The sequence below is a fragment of the Mustelus asterias genome, chromosome 19 (genome assembly GCF_964213995.1).
Source record: "Mustelus asterias chromosome 19, sMusAst1.hap1.1, whole genome shotgun sequence".
In the NCBI taxonomy this organism is placed as follows: domain Eukaryota; kingdom Metazoa; phylum Chordata; class Chondrichthyes; order Carcharhiniformes; family Triakidae; genus Mustelus; species Mustelus asterias.
Genome location: NC_135819.1, coordinates 58,310,665 through 58,325,748, shown reverse-complemented (window position 1 = coordinate 58,325,748; position 15,084 = coordinate 58,310,665). Strand labels below are relative to the sequence as shown.

General features: G+C 43.1%; 1 protein-coding gene across 1 annotated transcript in view; it reads right to left on the bottom strand.

The window, feature by feature from the left end:
- Positions 1–15,084, bottom strand: part of magi2a (membrane associated guanylate kinase, WW and PDZ domain containing 2a) — a 725,408-nt gene that overhangs the window by 106,037 nt on the left and 604,287 nt on the right. The window contains exon 13 of the mRNA XM_078235593.1: positions 1,158–1,189. Within this exon, the coding sequence (XP_078091719.1) occupies positions 1,158–1,189 (32 nt within the window). The remainder of the gene's footprint in view (positions 1–1,157; positions 1,190–15,084) is intronic.

Here is a 15,084-nt window from a genome sequence, read left to right as displayed (position 1 = left end):
AAATCCAGGACAGTTAGGATGAGCAATGAATTCTGGTCTGCCAGTGATGCCCATCTCCCAAGAATAAAGAAAAACAAATCTTTAGCTTCTATAATGGAGGAATACAAAAGCAAGGAAGTAATAATGTTAAATATTCATGAAACACTAGTTTCGTCTTAGCTGGAACACTGCGTTCATTTCTGGTCATCACACTTCAGGAAGGATGTCAATGCTTTGGGGGGGCTGTAGAACAGATTTACTTGAATAGCATCAAGATGACTTAACTGGAGTTTTTCTCCTTAGAACAGAGAAGATTAAGAGATTTGATAGAGGTTTTCAAAATCCTGAATACCCTCTTTTACTCATCAACTTGTTCTTCATTTCCAGCATTGACTGTATGTTTCTACTGCTTTCTACATTTTGTTTTACTTTGTATTTTTATGTGCACCAACAAAATTAAGAATATGAGGTAAGAAATAATGCAACAAACGCATTTGCCTCATATATAATTTTAACAAGCACTTTGCATTCTTAACTGTACACTCACTTCTCAAAATAATGAAATAGTGACAATTTTCAGATTCGAATGGGCTGCAAGCAGATTTTTGACACCAGCAAGTACTGTGCAATTGGATCTAAAATCTATTTGAAACAATCAATAATCGCTTTACCAGAGGTAAGTAGAAAATAGGCCCCTCGAGCATGCTGCACCATTCAACTAGATCGTTTATCATTAGAAAATTGGTAAATATTTTAATAGGGGTACGTAGGTTGTTGTCAAATCTTCAGAAAATGCTTCAAACATATTTTTTCTGAATGAGTTACATTTGAAGCTAATGCTACACGAGTTCCTTATAATCAGCTAGGTCCCCTGTCAGTCTATAAATGAAATGCAATAGTAAAAGCAATTTTTCTATGCACATGTGGCTGTCTATGGGAAATTAACAAATGGATAATTCAGGATCTGCACTGTTAACTTTCTTTAGGATTTGGTGCATGAATGGGAACAAGATTAATCGTAAATAGAATTACTGAACATTCAAAAGAACACATTATCTTCTTTCTGGAAAAGCACAATCTAAAGAATACTAGCAACTTCCTCTGTTATTCAACAATAAAAACTTGATCCATTTAAAAGCAACATCAATACATCTGCTGGAACCAAAGGCAGCACTTACTTGTTTTGAACTCTTCCAGGGTGAGAAAAAACCTGTAAAAGATCACAGAAGAGAAAAAAAACCTGAGATTGAAATGGCTTGCTACGATGAATGCAGATTTTAGATTTTAATGCTACTGGTCTCAACTTTTTGGTGCCTGACAGAGCTGTGCTACAACTAACTAATAACATTGTAATGCCCAGCCGAGAATTTCTTTGAGTTTTGCACCATGATAATCAATTTACACTGTAATAGTCCCAGGAAATGATTAAATTATGCCATCAATCACATTGTACCAGCATTTCCTAAAATTTTTGGCTGCCCAACAAATGGTCTTGTTGAAACCCCACAGATTAATTAATCATAACCCCATCCCCTGTCAAATCACTAGTGATCATCTAACCAGTCGAAGAACTGAAGAAGTGAATGGATCATTCACTAAGCCAGGGTACTGTCCAGGTGAAAATAACTCCAGTGTTATTTTTATTTCTATTCATTCATTAAAGTATATACTGGTGTGATTTGTGTCCTCAGCATATTCATCAACTTAATTAATTCTGAAGCACGTGCTCCCATATATATCGTATATTTCCTGGGAAATGGACAAGTTGACACATTGGTGTTCTGATATCACTTTAAGGGAAAATGGAAATGAGCAAGTAGCCAGGATGTAGAGCAACAGGTAAACAGCAGTGAGCTGCATGTCTGTGTGTGTGTGTGTGTGTGTATAGTGTGCTGTAGGAATTGCATCTGTGCTGTCCTCTTGAGTACTAGTTGCTGAATCCATAAATTAAGACTGTCTGATGGGCCACCTTGTACCGTATATTCAAATAAACCAAACCTTTGTATAGTTTACCAGTCGTGTGTAAGATTGGTGGTAAGTTTGTATAAAGCAAACAGAGAAATGCAACATGATGACAACAACATGAATTTGAACCCCTCAGGATGAGCCACAGGAAAAGGGCAGAGTTCTCCATTTATGAGACAAAGTGGAGTGACGGGCAACTCCAGCAGTGCCTTTCCTGTTGGCCAGAATGACGTGATCCCACGCCAGATTCTGCACTTCGAACCTCATTAATGATGCACAGGCAAGTTCTTCTCTGAATCACCTGGCAGCTGATTCGTTCGCCCGCCATCAGCTGGCGGGTTTGAAGTTCCCAGCACGATATTGTAAACACCAGCCCTGCACACTTAAATCGCTCTCTCCAACCCACCTATCTTCAGGAAACCTTCCAACATGTCAGGAAGACAGAAACAAAAGGCGAGCAGCCTCAAGGAGGCGGCAGCACCTGCTTTCATAGCCAAAACCCTCGAGGCCCTCATTCAAGGAGTCTGGGCCCAGAGGCACATGCTCTACCCCAGGGAAGACTCAAAGAAGCAGACCAACCTTACCTCTCCAGCCTGGGAGGCTGTATCCCAGGTGGTCAGCATGGCTGTCACCTACCCACAAAGCACTATGGAGTGCAAGAAGTGGATGAATGATCTCATCCGCTCTGCCAGGGTAAATCCTCTCTCAGCTCCCTCCACTATTAAACTCTCATCATGGCATCATGGTGACTCTCACACATTCACAGGGGACACATATCAATACTTATTATCTCAGCAACAACACCACCATTCTATCTGTTTTTTTGCTCATACTCCAGTCTCTGTCACTCTGGATAGGGCACACCACACACAGGGGACATGCGTTTCACCTAATCTCTGCTCCATCCCCTCTGATCATATGTCTTCCTTTTGTCTCCATTCAGGTCAAACTCACATATCAAACATGAGTGAGCCCAGATTGGGTGAAGGATAGCAATGATCCTCAGTCTCAATGAGTTTGAGGAGGCTGCAGCAGAACTTTCCATCATGGACAGGGATTGCTCCTGTGGCAACACAGAGCTTGGCCTCTCCCAACAACGTGGCAGCTCCATTACTTCACCGAATCCTGCAGTCAAAGAACAACAAAGAACAAAGAACAGTACAGCACAGGAAACAAGCCCTTCGGCCCTCCAAGCCTGTGCCGCTCCTTGGTCCAACTAGACCAATCGTTTGTATCCCTCCATTCCCAGGCTGCTCATGTGACTATCCAGGTAAGTCTTAAACGATGTCAGCGTGCCTGCCTCCACCACCCTACTTGGCAGCGCATTCCAGGCCCCCACCACCCTCTGTGTAAAAAACATCCCTCTAATATCTGAGTTATACTTCGCCCCTCTCACCTTGAGCCCGTGACCCCTCGTGATCGTCACCTCCGACCTGGGAAAAAGCTTCCCACTGTTCACCCTATCTATACCCTTCATAATCTTGTACACCTCTATTAGATCTCCCCTCATTCTCCGTCTTTCCAGGGAGAACAACCCCAGTTTACCCAATCTCTCTCCTAACACTTCCTCTCTTGTAATGGAGATTTTCTCTAACGGGTCAACACCTCCCTCCGAGACACTCCCGGTTAACACGCCCCTCTCCTTCGTGAATACCGATGCAAAGTATTCATTTAGGATCTCCCCTATTCCCTTGGGTTCTAAGCATAATTCCCCTCCTTTGTCCCTGAGAGGTCCGATTTTCTCCCTGACAACTCTCTTGTTCCTAACGTATGAATAGAATGCCTTAGGATTCTCCTTAATCCTGCCTGCCAAGAACATCTCGTGACCTCTTTTTGCCCTTCTAACTCCCCGTTTGAGTTCTTTCCTACTCTCTCTGTATTCCTCCAGAGCTCCATCTGTTTTCAGTTGCCTGGACTTAACGTACGCCTCCCTTTTCATTTTAATCAGATCCTCAATTTCCCTGGTTATCCACGGCTCTCGAATCCTACCTTTCCTTTTTACAGGCACATGCCTATCCTGCAGCCTTATCAATAGTTCCTTAAAAGACTTCCACATGCCAGACGCGGACTTACCCTCGAACATCCTCTCCCAATCAACATCCACCAATTCCTGCCTAATCCGGCTATAGTTAGCCTTCCCCCAATTTAGCACCCTGCCCGTAGGACAGCACTCATCCTTGTCCATTACTATCCTAAAGTTAACAGAGTTGTGGTCACTATTTGCCACATGTTCCCCTACCGAAACTTTGACGACCTGACCGGGCTCATTTCCCAGAACTAGGTCCAGTATAGCCCCCTCTCTAGTCGGGCTATCTACACACTGTTCCAAAGAACCTTCCAGTACATATTTTACAAATTCCTCCCGAGTCAACACCGAGTTGCCACATACTCCGTATTAGCTTCAGCTCATCCAATAAAACTGTCCTTTTGTACTTTTTTGACACCAAAAGACCACCACGTACTAGCCAGCTGAGCAGCACCTGAGACTCTGGAGTACATTTGGGGATAAGGGGACTCAGGTCACAGCATTCACCCGAAATCTCCACCTGCACAGAGACCCACACCTCTGTGGAGTGTATTTCAAGGTTAGACTTGGGGTCACATTCTGGGTGAGGCCCTTCCAGATAGTGAACTAGAGGAGGAGGAGCCTACCTTGGAAGATGAAGATGAGGAGGTCTGAGAAGCCCGGATGATGATGATGAGGGACAACATGAGTGCGCTGATGCCATGGAAGAAGGGGACATGGGAGGTGTGCCCATGATACCTTAATAACTGACAGATTCCAGGAGGAACCCTGAAGAGCAACCAGAGATGGACAATGAATGCTGACCTAGCCAGCAATGCCCATATCCCAGAACTGTGTCCTGGTAATGTACCAACTCTGTCAGCTTAAAGTCCACCAAGGAAGACAGCAACATGAGTTGAGGCACCTTTCTACGCCGTGTAAGGATGCAGGAACTGCTACAAAGGAAATGCAGACCAACAAAGGGCTCTCATCATGAAGTGCATTTCTTGGTTTGGGATTCTATCAGTTAGGAAACCCAGAGGTATAGAGAGTCACTTTATTCCTCGATGGCGAAGGGTTGAGATGGGGTCTGGAAACAAGTTGTACTGAGATTGACATCACATGAATGTTAACCTTTAAAAGGGAACACTCTGAGTGTGAGGAAGGCTGAACCTCAGGATAACAGGATTGCAAATATCCAAACCAAAACTCTTTCATCTGGCCATAACATTCACATACCCATGGAATGGTTTTCCAAAAGTGCAATTTATTCACAGTGATAGAGCATCCACATCCTCTGGTGACCCAAGCTCTGGAGGGTCTCAGACTCATTAGGGTCTCCTGCTCAGGGACAGTAGCATTTTGGTGGCTTGCGCTGCTGGAGTGCGGGCACAGGCAGAGGAGACTCTGAGCAGCTTCACAACCTTGGAGCGTCCCGAGTGGAGTCCCTGGGATGTCCGGTTGATGCTTATCCTCCCTGTGGGTGCCAGAGGGCCCTGGCATGACTCCTACAGGACATGGGACACCTGGAAGGAGGTCAAGGCACCTCGTCCTGATGGTGCTCATCACAGTGTGGCACCATGGAATGCAGGGCCAAGCGCGGAACCTGTTTGACCAAGTTCTTCACGATGGTCGCCAACATTTTCATGGTGGCCTTGAGGCATGCGTATGTCAGAATCAGGACATCACACAGAATGTAGACGAATTCCTCTATCATGCACTCTAATCTGCTGAGTGACTTTCGAAGCCCTGCCGATTTTCCACTGCCTGCTTTTGTATCTCCACCAGTGGACTGGCAACCACTTTTAGAGGCTCATCACCTGATTGGGACTGAGTGAGTGGCCCATAGATCAGGAGCGTGAGACTGAATTGCAAACAAAAATAAAAGATTTTTCAGATAACAAAAAAGGGAGTGCAGCCTAAGGCAATTAAAATATACGTAGTCCACGGATTCCAGAAGATCGCAAAAAGGGAACCTGTGAGCCGATGCAATTTTCGGTTGAATGGGACTGCTGTGTGCAACAGCCTCCGCCCCAGACCCCTGATGGAGGATGCCTCTGTAGAGGGACCTCCACTGGGGACTTCTGCTGCCGGACGCAACAAAGCACGCAAAGGCTTGTCTGGACGACAGGTAAGGGCATAGTAGTGGAAGGTGTGCAGTAACAACACACACAGGAAATCCCTTTACATAGTGGCAAAGGGCACAGAAGGCATTTCCATGAGACGGCTCAAGCTATGGGGCTCCAGCCCCTAGGGAGCAGGTCTGGGCTTGGGGCCAATATGAAACTCTGCCCGAGCAGGGGTACACTCGGATGGGATTCCAAAAAACAGTTGCGCCTCTGAGACCACATGTGACATCGGGTCCGAGCACGACCATTCTGAGGTCACAGATGGCATCGATCGCGAGTTGAACGCCCACTGCCGCGTGAGCCAATTTGTGGGGTGTCATCCAGCCCAATTTTCTGTCACCCAGCACGATCCTGATCCTGGTCACCCCGGCATCCACAGCCTGTCTCTCCGCCAGCCACCGGAAATGGAGTTGGTGAAGGAGTGGATTCCTGAGCAGCGGCTCCCTGATGACAGCCACCAGTCCAGATGGGACAGAGCTGCGGTGCAAGGCAACCATGTCCCAGACTTTGAGTAGGTCCTGATAGATGGCTGGCAATGCCTGAAAGGAGTTATGAAGACCCCTCAGGTCTATAAACAGGAACTGCACATTATACTTGAGGCCGTGAACCTGACGGAAGAAATACATCGCCAGGGTACACCATCGAGGAGGGAGCTCAACATAAAGGTATCGCTGCCGGGTCTGAAGGTGGAACCTGGGACTGATGTCCCACAGATAGCAGCTGCAAAAATAAATCGATCAGTCTGTCAGCAGCTGCTGTGATAAGGACAAGGACTGCGATTGAGCTGTCTGAATGGATCGTTGTGCTGATTATAGCTTAGATGCTGATTGATGCTTTCCAAAAACACCTTGTGGAGGAAAAGAGAGGTCATGATAGTGCTGCTAAAAGCTGGCAGAAAACATGAAGCCTTTGTGACAGGACAACAACACATGTAAGCATTTGGTGCTGCTACCAGTATTGGCACAGTAGCCAGGGCACAGAAGCAAGCAAGCCTGGTGGGATATGCAGTTTATTTCACCCACCGTGAAGTTGACCTCTGTTCCAAGATCCTTGAGAGATATGTGGTAAAAATGACATTGAGTTGACTGATATAGGAAATCTGGTTCTGGAAGGGCAACCAGGGGATACAACCAAACGAAAAGTACGTGTAGTCGTTACAGAATGTCATTTTGAGTACAGAGTGTTCTTTTTAGCCCTATGTATTTGTTTCATTGGTGTCTGTTGAGGGTTCTGAGCATGTGTGGGCTTTTCAGACTGCAAGAGGGTGGCATGTAAGCAAGACCTGTTTTACTAGTGCTCCTGTTTTCATAGTTATTTCTATTCTGCTGAGTTACTGTTAAACTTCATTATTTATTTATATAAAGAAATTCCTTCTTTTAAACAACATATTTGACTGTCTTATTTGTGGTCTCATGTCACCACAGTGATATACTGGCAGCAACAAGAGGAAGTGCACCAGATACGTGCTTAAATCCAAGACCATATATAAGGTTAGCGGTAAAACAGGCCAGGGTGGAGATTCAGAGTTGAAAAATTTTCAACTGGAATGTGAACAGGCTTTCCACACTGAATGTGACACAATGTGTGGATGGATCAAATAGTTGAAGGCTTTTGCTACTATCAGCATCATATACCCAAAGAAAAGTGGCAAACATGCTCATAGCCAAATCCGACACAGGAGCAAGCATGAACATCTTTCCAGTTAGAATCTTGAAGGATATGTACCTGAATCATTGGAAGTTAATGATAAAACCTACAACAGTCAAACTAACTGCATATAAATCACCCATTCATTCTGGAGGGACATTAACATGTTCCAAGCTGTCTCATCATTTTGGATGGAACTCAATATTGTGACCACGTATGAGATCACCAATACACCAAGTGTGGCAGAAGAGGCCAAGAATAAATACATTGAGTCAGTTCATGGCCTACAACAGATATATCCAGACAGATTAATGCTATAGGAAGCTTCAGAGGTAATGCAGTACTACACCTAGGAGAAGATGTAATTCCATCAATTGACTCTCCAAGAAAGTGCAGTGTCCACACACAGGAGAAGTTAAAGACCGAATTTGACAACAAGGAGCATAATGGCATTATTTGTGGTATGTATCAGCACACTGTCTGGTGCAATTCTATCATATATCTTCTGAAAAAAGGTAGCACAATCCAGGTGTGCTTCGACAGAAGATATCTAAATCTTGCTCTCATGTGGTACTTACACATGATACCATAGTTAGAAGAATTAAATCCCAAATTCCCAGGAGCAAAGTTGGATGCCAAATAGGGATATTAATCTGTTCATTTAGCAGAGGAGTCTCAAGAAATCACTACGTTCAGGACACTATTTGGAAGATACTGCTCCCAGAGATTACCTTTGGTCTATCCATCAGTCAGGATCTGTTCCAGCATCTGTTCCAGCTTTTTGCCAGGACATAATGTCAAAGTTATGCCAGGGACATATGGGCATAAAACAAAGAAGGCACCTGGCAAGATAAACTGTGCATTGGCCAGACAACAATATTGGGCCATAATTTCCAAAGAGATGGCCTGCAGGAATTACAAGAATTTAATGCACACTTATCTGGTCTTGAAAACTACACTGAAACTTCCAATTGCCTAGAGCTACTTATATAGGAATTAGGAGCAGGAGGAGGCCACTCAGTCCTCGAGCCTACTCTTCCATTCAATGAGATCATGGCCAACTTGATTGTAACTTCAACTCCACATTCCTGCCGATCCCCGATAACCTTTCACCGCCTTATTAATCAGGAATCTATCTAGTTCTGCCTTAAAAATATTCAAAAACTCTACTTCTACTGCCTTTTCTGAAAGAGAGTTCCAGAGACTCATGACTCTCAGAGAAAAAAAAATCTCCTCATCTCTTAAATGGTAACCCCTAGTTATAGATTCACCCATAAGAGAAAACATCTATCCTGCCAATACCCCTCAGGATCTTAAAGGTTTCGATCAAGTTGCCTCTTACTCTTCTAAACTCCAGTGGATACAAGCCAGTGGATACAAGGCTAACCTCTCGAGCCTTTCCTCATAGGACAACCTGCTTATTCCTGGTATTAATCTAGTAAACCTCCTCTGTACTGTTTCTAACGCATTTATAGTTTCCTTAAATATGGAGAGCAATATTGTAGTACACAATAGAGGAAGGGAAATTAGCATTTCTGGGCAATTTCTGTGCAAACACTTACCTGTAAAGGTCTGGGAGGGACTCGTCAGTGCATCTTTCGGCTACCCCCCTAATCTGATACTAGGGATCTTAGAATTTATGGCCCATTGATATTAAGATGACAGTGAGGACATGTGAAGCATGTTAGAGACACCATCCACATCAACACAAATAACCTTTATATCATCACAAAATTCCATTGTACACTTGGTCTAAAATCACAGCAGATTTATTCACCAGGTGTGGTGATCACTTTCTCCAAGTCACTGATTACTTTTCCAAGTTTCCAGTCATCAGACAATTGAAGGATACTTCAAATGCATTCACAGTGGATACAGTGATTTTAATATTTAATTTGTTCAGTATACTTAAAGAAACCATATTGGACAATAAGCCACAACATAATGTTGGAAAGTTGAGTTTGTAAAGATATAAAAATCTTTATAAAGATATAAAATAATTGTAAAAAAATGTTTGAGGGAAAGAAAACAGTGCTGGTCCCTTTAAAAGCTGTTTTTGAGTTCTGTGCTAACATGCAGAATACACAGACATCAGGTTGCAGCCTTTGTTTCAAAAAGACCAAAAGCATCAGGGTTGTCTTGGTAACCGGCTCTGCAGGTTTTTGCATTTTTGTTAGCCTCTGAGTTTGAAGAAGACACTCAGCTAACAGCCTATGAGTGTAAAGAAAACACGCAACTATTAAGAGACAATCAGATTTGAATTTGATAGTGTTGACAACATCAAACCAATCGTGGTGTAAGAAAATTATGAGGTCATCACAGGTATAAAGGTCAAAGCAACAGCCTTTTCTGCAGAAAAACATCTGGAGAACATCCTGGAAGAACATCCCCAGAGGCCAGGACAGCTAGTCAAAAAAAGCCAGCATTCAACTCTAGAGCAGCTCTCCACCCCTGCCAGTTTAAACATTTCTTAAGAGAATTATCCAGCTATCTAACAGAAGGATACCAAGTCAGGTAGACCTTACAGATAGCGGACAACTACCGCAGACCTCCAAAACTTCCGAATGCTATCAGACCTGGGTATATATATTTTTTGAGAGTGACTAAACTTCCGTTATTACTGTTTTGGTAATGAATGTTCCTTGTAGTATTCGAACAGCATTTCAGTCGAAACGTATCTTAGTCAATATGTTACTTGTTTAGTTAAAGTTCCTGGTTACTTAAATGAAATACCTTGTTAATTATTCACTTAAAGCGAATGTCAGACCTTTATATTAATGAACGTCTAACTGTTAATTAAGAACCGATAAGACCTTCCCAAATAATTGTAGCAGATTACAACACGAGATAAAAGGGAATAACCTCTGTGTCGTAACAATAATGGCAGACCTCTTAAATGGTAAATGGGGCATAAACCATGTGGCCCTTCTTTAGTATCCCAGGCCCAATGGTCTTGCCAAGTGAACGGTTTGCACCATTAAGGTAAAGATCATGAAATGTGAGGAGATGAAGATCTCCAGATTGCCATGTTACATTTAAGAGCAACACCTTTAGTCACAGACTTACCATCACCAGTGAAAATCATTTTCAAAAGGCAAGTTAGGAAAATTTTTCCAAACCTTCACTGGTCTCATTTTTGAAACTTCTCAAAAAAACAAGGGAGTATGAAGATAGAGCACAAGTGACATTCAGGCGCAGAACTGCCTAGTCTGTGCATAGGACAAAAGGGTCGCGTCACACATCCTATCCACTGAATCTGGTCACCTGCAGACGTATCCAGAGTGTGCAATGAATGTAGATCTTATGAGGTCACAACGTTGAATGGAATGATGTCAAGGAGAAACAGAAGCCAGCTAAGGGAATTGTACAACACCCAGCATTCCAGTTGCATCGAGAACACATCCAAATATAAACTCTGAAAGTGAAATTGTGGAAGTCCACCATGAAATCAGTCTATTAACACACAAGATGTCAAAGCACCTACAAGTCAAGATCACGTAAGTGACAACTCTAGATCTCAGGAAGGTCATACCATCATGAGATCCAGCAGGTTTGCCAAGTTATACATACTCTTAAACAGAACCATAGAAACGTTACAGCACAGGAAGAGGCCGATTGGTCCATCTTGTCCATGCCAGCCCGAGGACACCCGCTGCCCTTTCTAATCACAACTTCCTGCATGCGGCCCATAGCCCTGTAGCTTATAGCATTTAAGGTGCAGATCCAGGTACTCCACCACCAACATGGGCAGCGAATTCCAGACATCCACTACCCTCTACATTAGAAAGTACTTCCTCATGTCCCCTCTACACTTTCTGCCACTTATCTTGAATCCGTGTCTCCTGGTTCCAGATTTCTCCACTGAGGGAAACAATTTTATCCTGTCCACTCTCTTCCTCTCATAATTTTGTACGCCTCAATCAAGTCACCCCTCAGCCTTCTTTGTTCCGAGGAAAACAACCCCAGCCTATCCAATCTCTCCTTGTAGCTACACTTTTCTAATCCTCGCAACATTCTTGTAAACCTCCTCTGCACCCTCTCCAGAGCAATTATGTCCTTCCTGTAATGTGGTGACCAGGACAATACACAATACTCCAGCTGTGGCCTCACCAGTGTTTTATACAATTGAACTATCATTTGTGTAAATAGTTTTGCAACTACTGCACATGTACTTTTACTCCTAATGTACGTAATGTTATCTTGGGCAAAAAGGGGATGTTGCAATATCATTTTAATGGAATCTGCACATGAGCAAGTTGCCAGGATGTGGAGGAACAAGTGACCAGCAGCTATTGGTGTTTAGTGTGCTGTGGGAATTGCAGCTGCGCTGTCCTTGTAGGTATTGAATCTATAAAGGATATCCGTCTGCTGAATAATCCTTTGCTGTATCTTCAAATGAACCAAACCTACATTTAGTTTATCAGTCCTGTGTAGGAGACTGATGAGTTGTGTAAAGCAAACATAAAGGCAACAATAAGCTGGTTTTCAGAGATGCTAGAAAATTCAAAGTGCGGGCCAATTAAAATGTCATCGTGATTCTATGTATGTCATTAGCATGTATGAATCAGGCTCCGGCCTGAGACAAGTGGGCATCTCAGTCACCAATAAAATTGTCAGTGAAAAATGTCACGAGATGGGAATAGAGCCATTTGGTTTTAATTCCTTATCTGCCTGGTTTCAATTGGAGTTTAAAAAAAACTCACTCAGGTGTGCTGCAGTTGTTTGTTTATTATATTACATTTTCATACAATAAATGACAGGAAGAGTTAAGCAAAATATTTAAGTTAATTCCCCATAAAATAATGTGATGTAAGGAAAAGGAAGCAGCAGCCGATTGGTGAGTAACTGATGAGTTCTGAGTTAAACCTTAAGTTTATTTCTGTTAAATCAGTTATTAGTCTAATAAATAAAGGCATGGCAGGGCATCTTAATCCCCTGCATCACCAATCCTGTTCAATATGGGAATTCCGGGATGCTTCTCATGTCCTGGGCAACCATGTGTGCAGGAAGTGTTGTCAGCTGTAGCAGCTTGAGGTCTGGCTTTCGAGGTTTTAGTGGTAGCTAGCTAGCTTCACTGTGGTGCCTTTGCAAAGTTGAGTGTTTCATAATAGCTCGTTCCTGGATGTGATAATGTCTCAACAAGGCGAACTCGAGACTTGGATGTTTGAACATGAACTCTTTATTGTTAGTCTTTAAAACATTTACGGATCCCAGGTTACAGTCTAGCATCACGCTGCTACTCTACAGTCTGGCTGCAGAGTGCTATTTCTGAGTCTGTTCTCCAAGAGTGTATTACGATGTGACTCTATACATCATACCATGGGCGGTGCTATTCTCCTGTCCCATGTTAACCCTTTCTCTGCTGAGCACCTTTACATTGCCGTGGCATACACACAAAATCACAACAACCCCTTTCTCTCTCAAGAAAAATTTCCTCCCTTCAGATGGAAAATTACAATACAATTTTTACTTGAATTCATTCTCTCTCCACCACCTCCCCCCCTTCTGGTGCACCTTCAATGAGTTTCTCTTTATTAACAACCTGTCTGCTTTTTTGGACACTGGGATGGTGCTGTTCTTTCTCAGGTGAATGTGCACTCCATTCATTCCTACAGCAGACTTGAATTTTCTTTTCCTATGGTGTCTGCCATGTTCTCGCTGGATGCGTACGTTTCGCAAATGGCACTTTCATTACCACTTGTTGCATAATTTCAGCCAAACATTTGATCTTTTATTTTCAAGTCATTTTGGAAGTTTATGTATCTTTTCATTCAGCTTAATGAATTGCGATAGTGCGTCTGAGATATCAAGTGCTTTTTTTTCCTACTGGTTCCTTGTGCTTCAGAGTCAGATGTACAGCTTTCAATCTTCAATCTCTTCTCTTTCTCTGTCTACAGCTGGGAAAGTTCTACAGCTTTTCCTTCCAATGCCTTCTCTTTGCCACTTAACTACTTCTTCAGCTCCTCATTCTCTTTTTTATAGATCTTGGCTTCCTCCTGGGATATGCAACATTGCTAAATTTTTTCTGTCAATTGGTTCTTCAGTTTGTTCAAGGTAATGTGAAGCTCATTTTGCTTCTCTTTGTCATCTTTCAGAAGAATAAACCTTGACCTAAGGAATTCTAGTAATGTGAAGATCCTTCAACTGTATTTCCTTTTCTGTGCAAAACCTGCTTGCTTCGTCTTGAACTTTCCTGTAGTTTAATAGAGTTGCTTCAAGTTGGAAGGACAACTGCACATTGGAAGGACAAACCAAAGTAGAACGTACAGGGTAAATGGTAGGACTCTGAAGAGTGCAGTTGAACAGAGGGATCTGGGAATACAGGTACAGAATTCCCTAAAAGTGACGTCACAGGTGGATAGGGTCGTAAAGAGTGCCTTTGGTACATTGGCCTTTATAAATCGGAGTATCGAGTATAAAAGTTGGAGTGTTATGGTAAGGTTATATAAGGCATTGGTGAGGCCGAATTTGGAGTATTGTGTACAGTTTCGGTCACCTAGTTACAGGAAGGATGTAATTAAGGTTGAAAGAGTGCAGAGAAGGTTCACAAGGATGTTGCCAGGACTTGAGAAGCTGAGTTAGAGAGAGAGATTGAATAGGTTGGGACTTTATTCCCTGGAGCGTAGAAAATTGAGGGGAGATTTGATAGAGGTGTATAAGATTTTGATGGGTATAGATAGAGTGAATGCAAGCAGGCTTTTTCCGCTGAGGCTAGGGGAGAAAAAAAACCAGAGGGCATGGGTTAAGGGTGAAAGGAGAAAAGTTTAAAGGGAATATTAAGGGGGGCTTCTTCACGCAGAGAGTGGTGGGAGTGTGGAATGAGCTGCCGGATAAAGTGGTAAATGCATTTTTTAACATTTAAGAAAAACTTGGATGGGTTCATGGATGAGAGGGGTGTGGAGGGATATGGTCCAAGTGCAGGTCAGTGGGACTAGGCAAAAAATGGTTCGGCACAGACAAGAAGGGCCAAAAGGCCTGTTTCTGAGCTGTAATTTTCTATGGTTCTAAGTTTCTTCTGTTGTGCTTCTATTCTACTGTTTACGGCAGTTTATATTTCTTCATGTTGCAGTCTGGTTACAGATTGCTCTTACATTTGATCTTGACGGATCTTCCAATGGTTTATTCTCTTGTTGCCTTCCCTCTGGAATCTCTCGTTGCTCTTGGCGGAGTTGCTCTCTCTCCCTCTGGGGTCTCTTGTTGCTCTTGGCGGAGTTGCTCTCTCTCTCTGGGGTCTCTTGTTGCCATCGGTGTTTTGTTAGAAGTGTGCTAGACTATCTTATAGGGTCTGTGTTCTTCACAATCTGAAGTTTAAAATATCTGTCAAAGCTTTTTAATATCTTGCCAAATATTGTCGAGTAT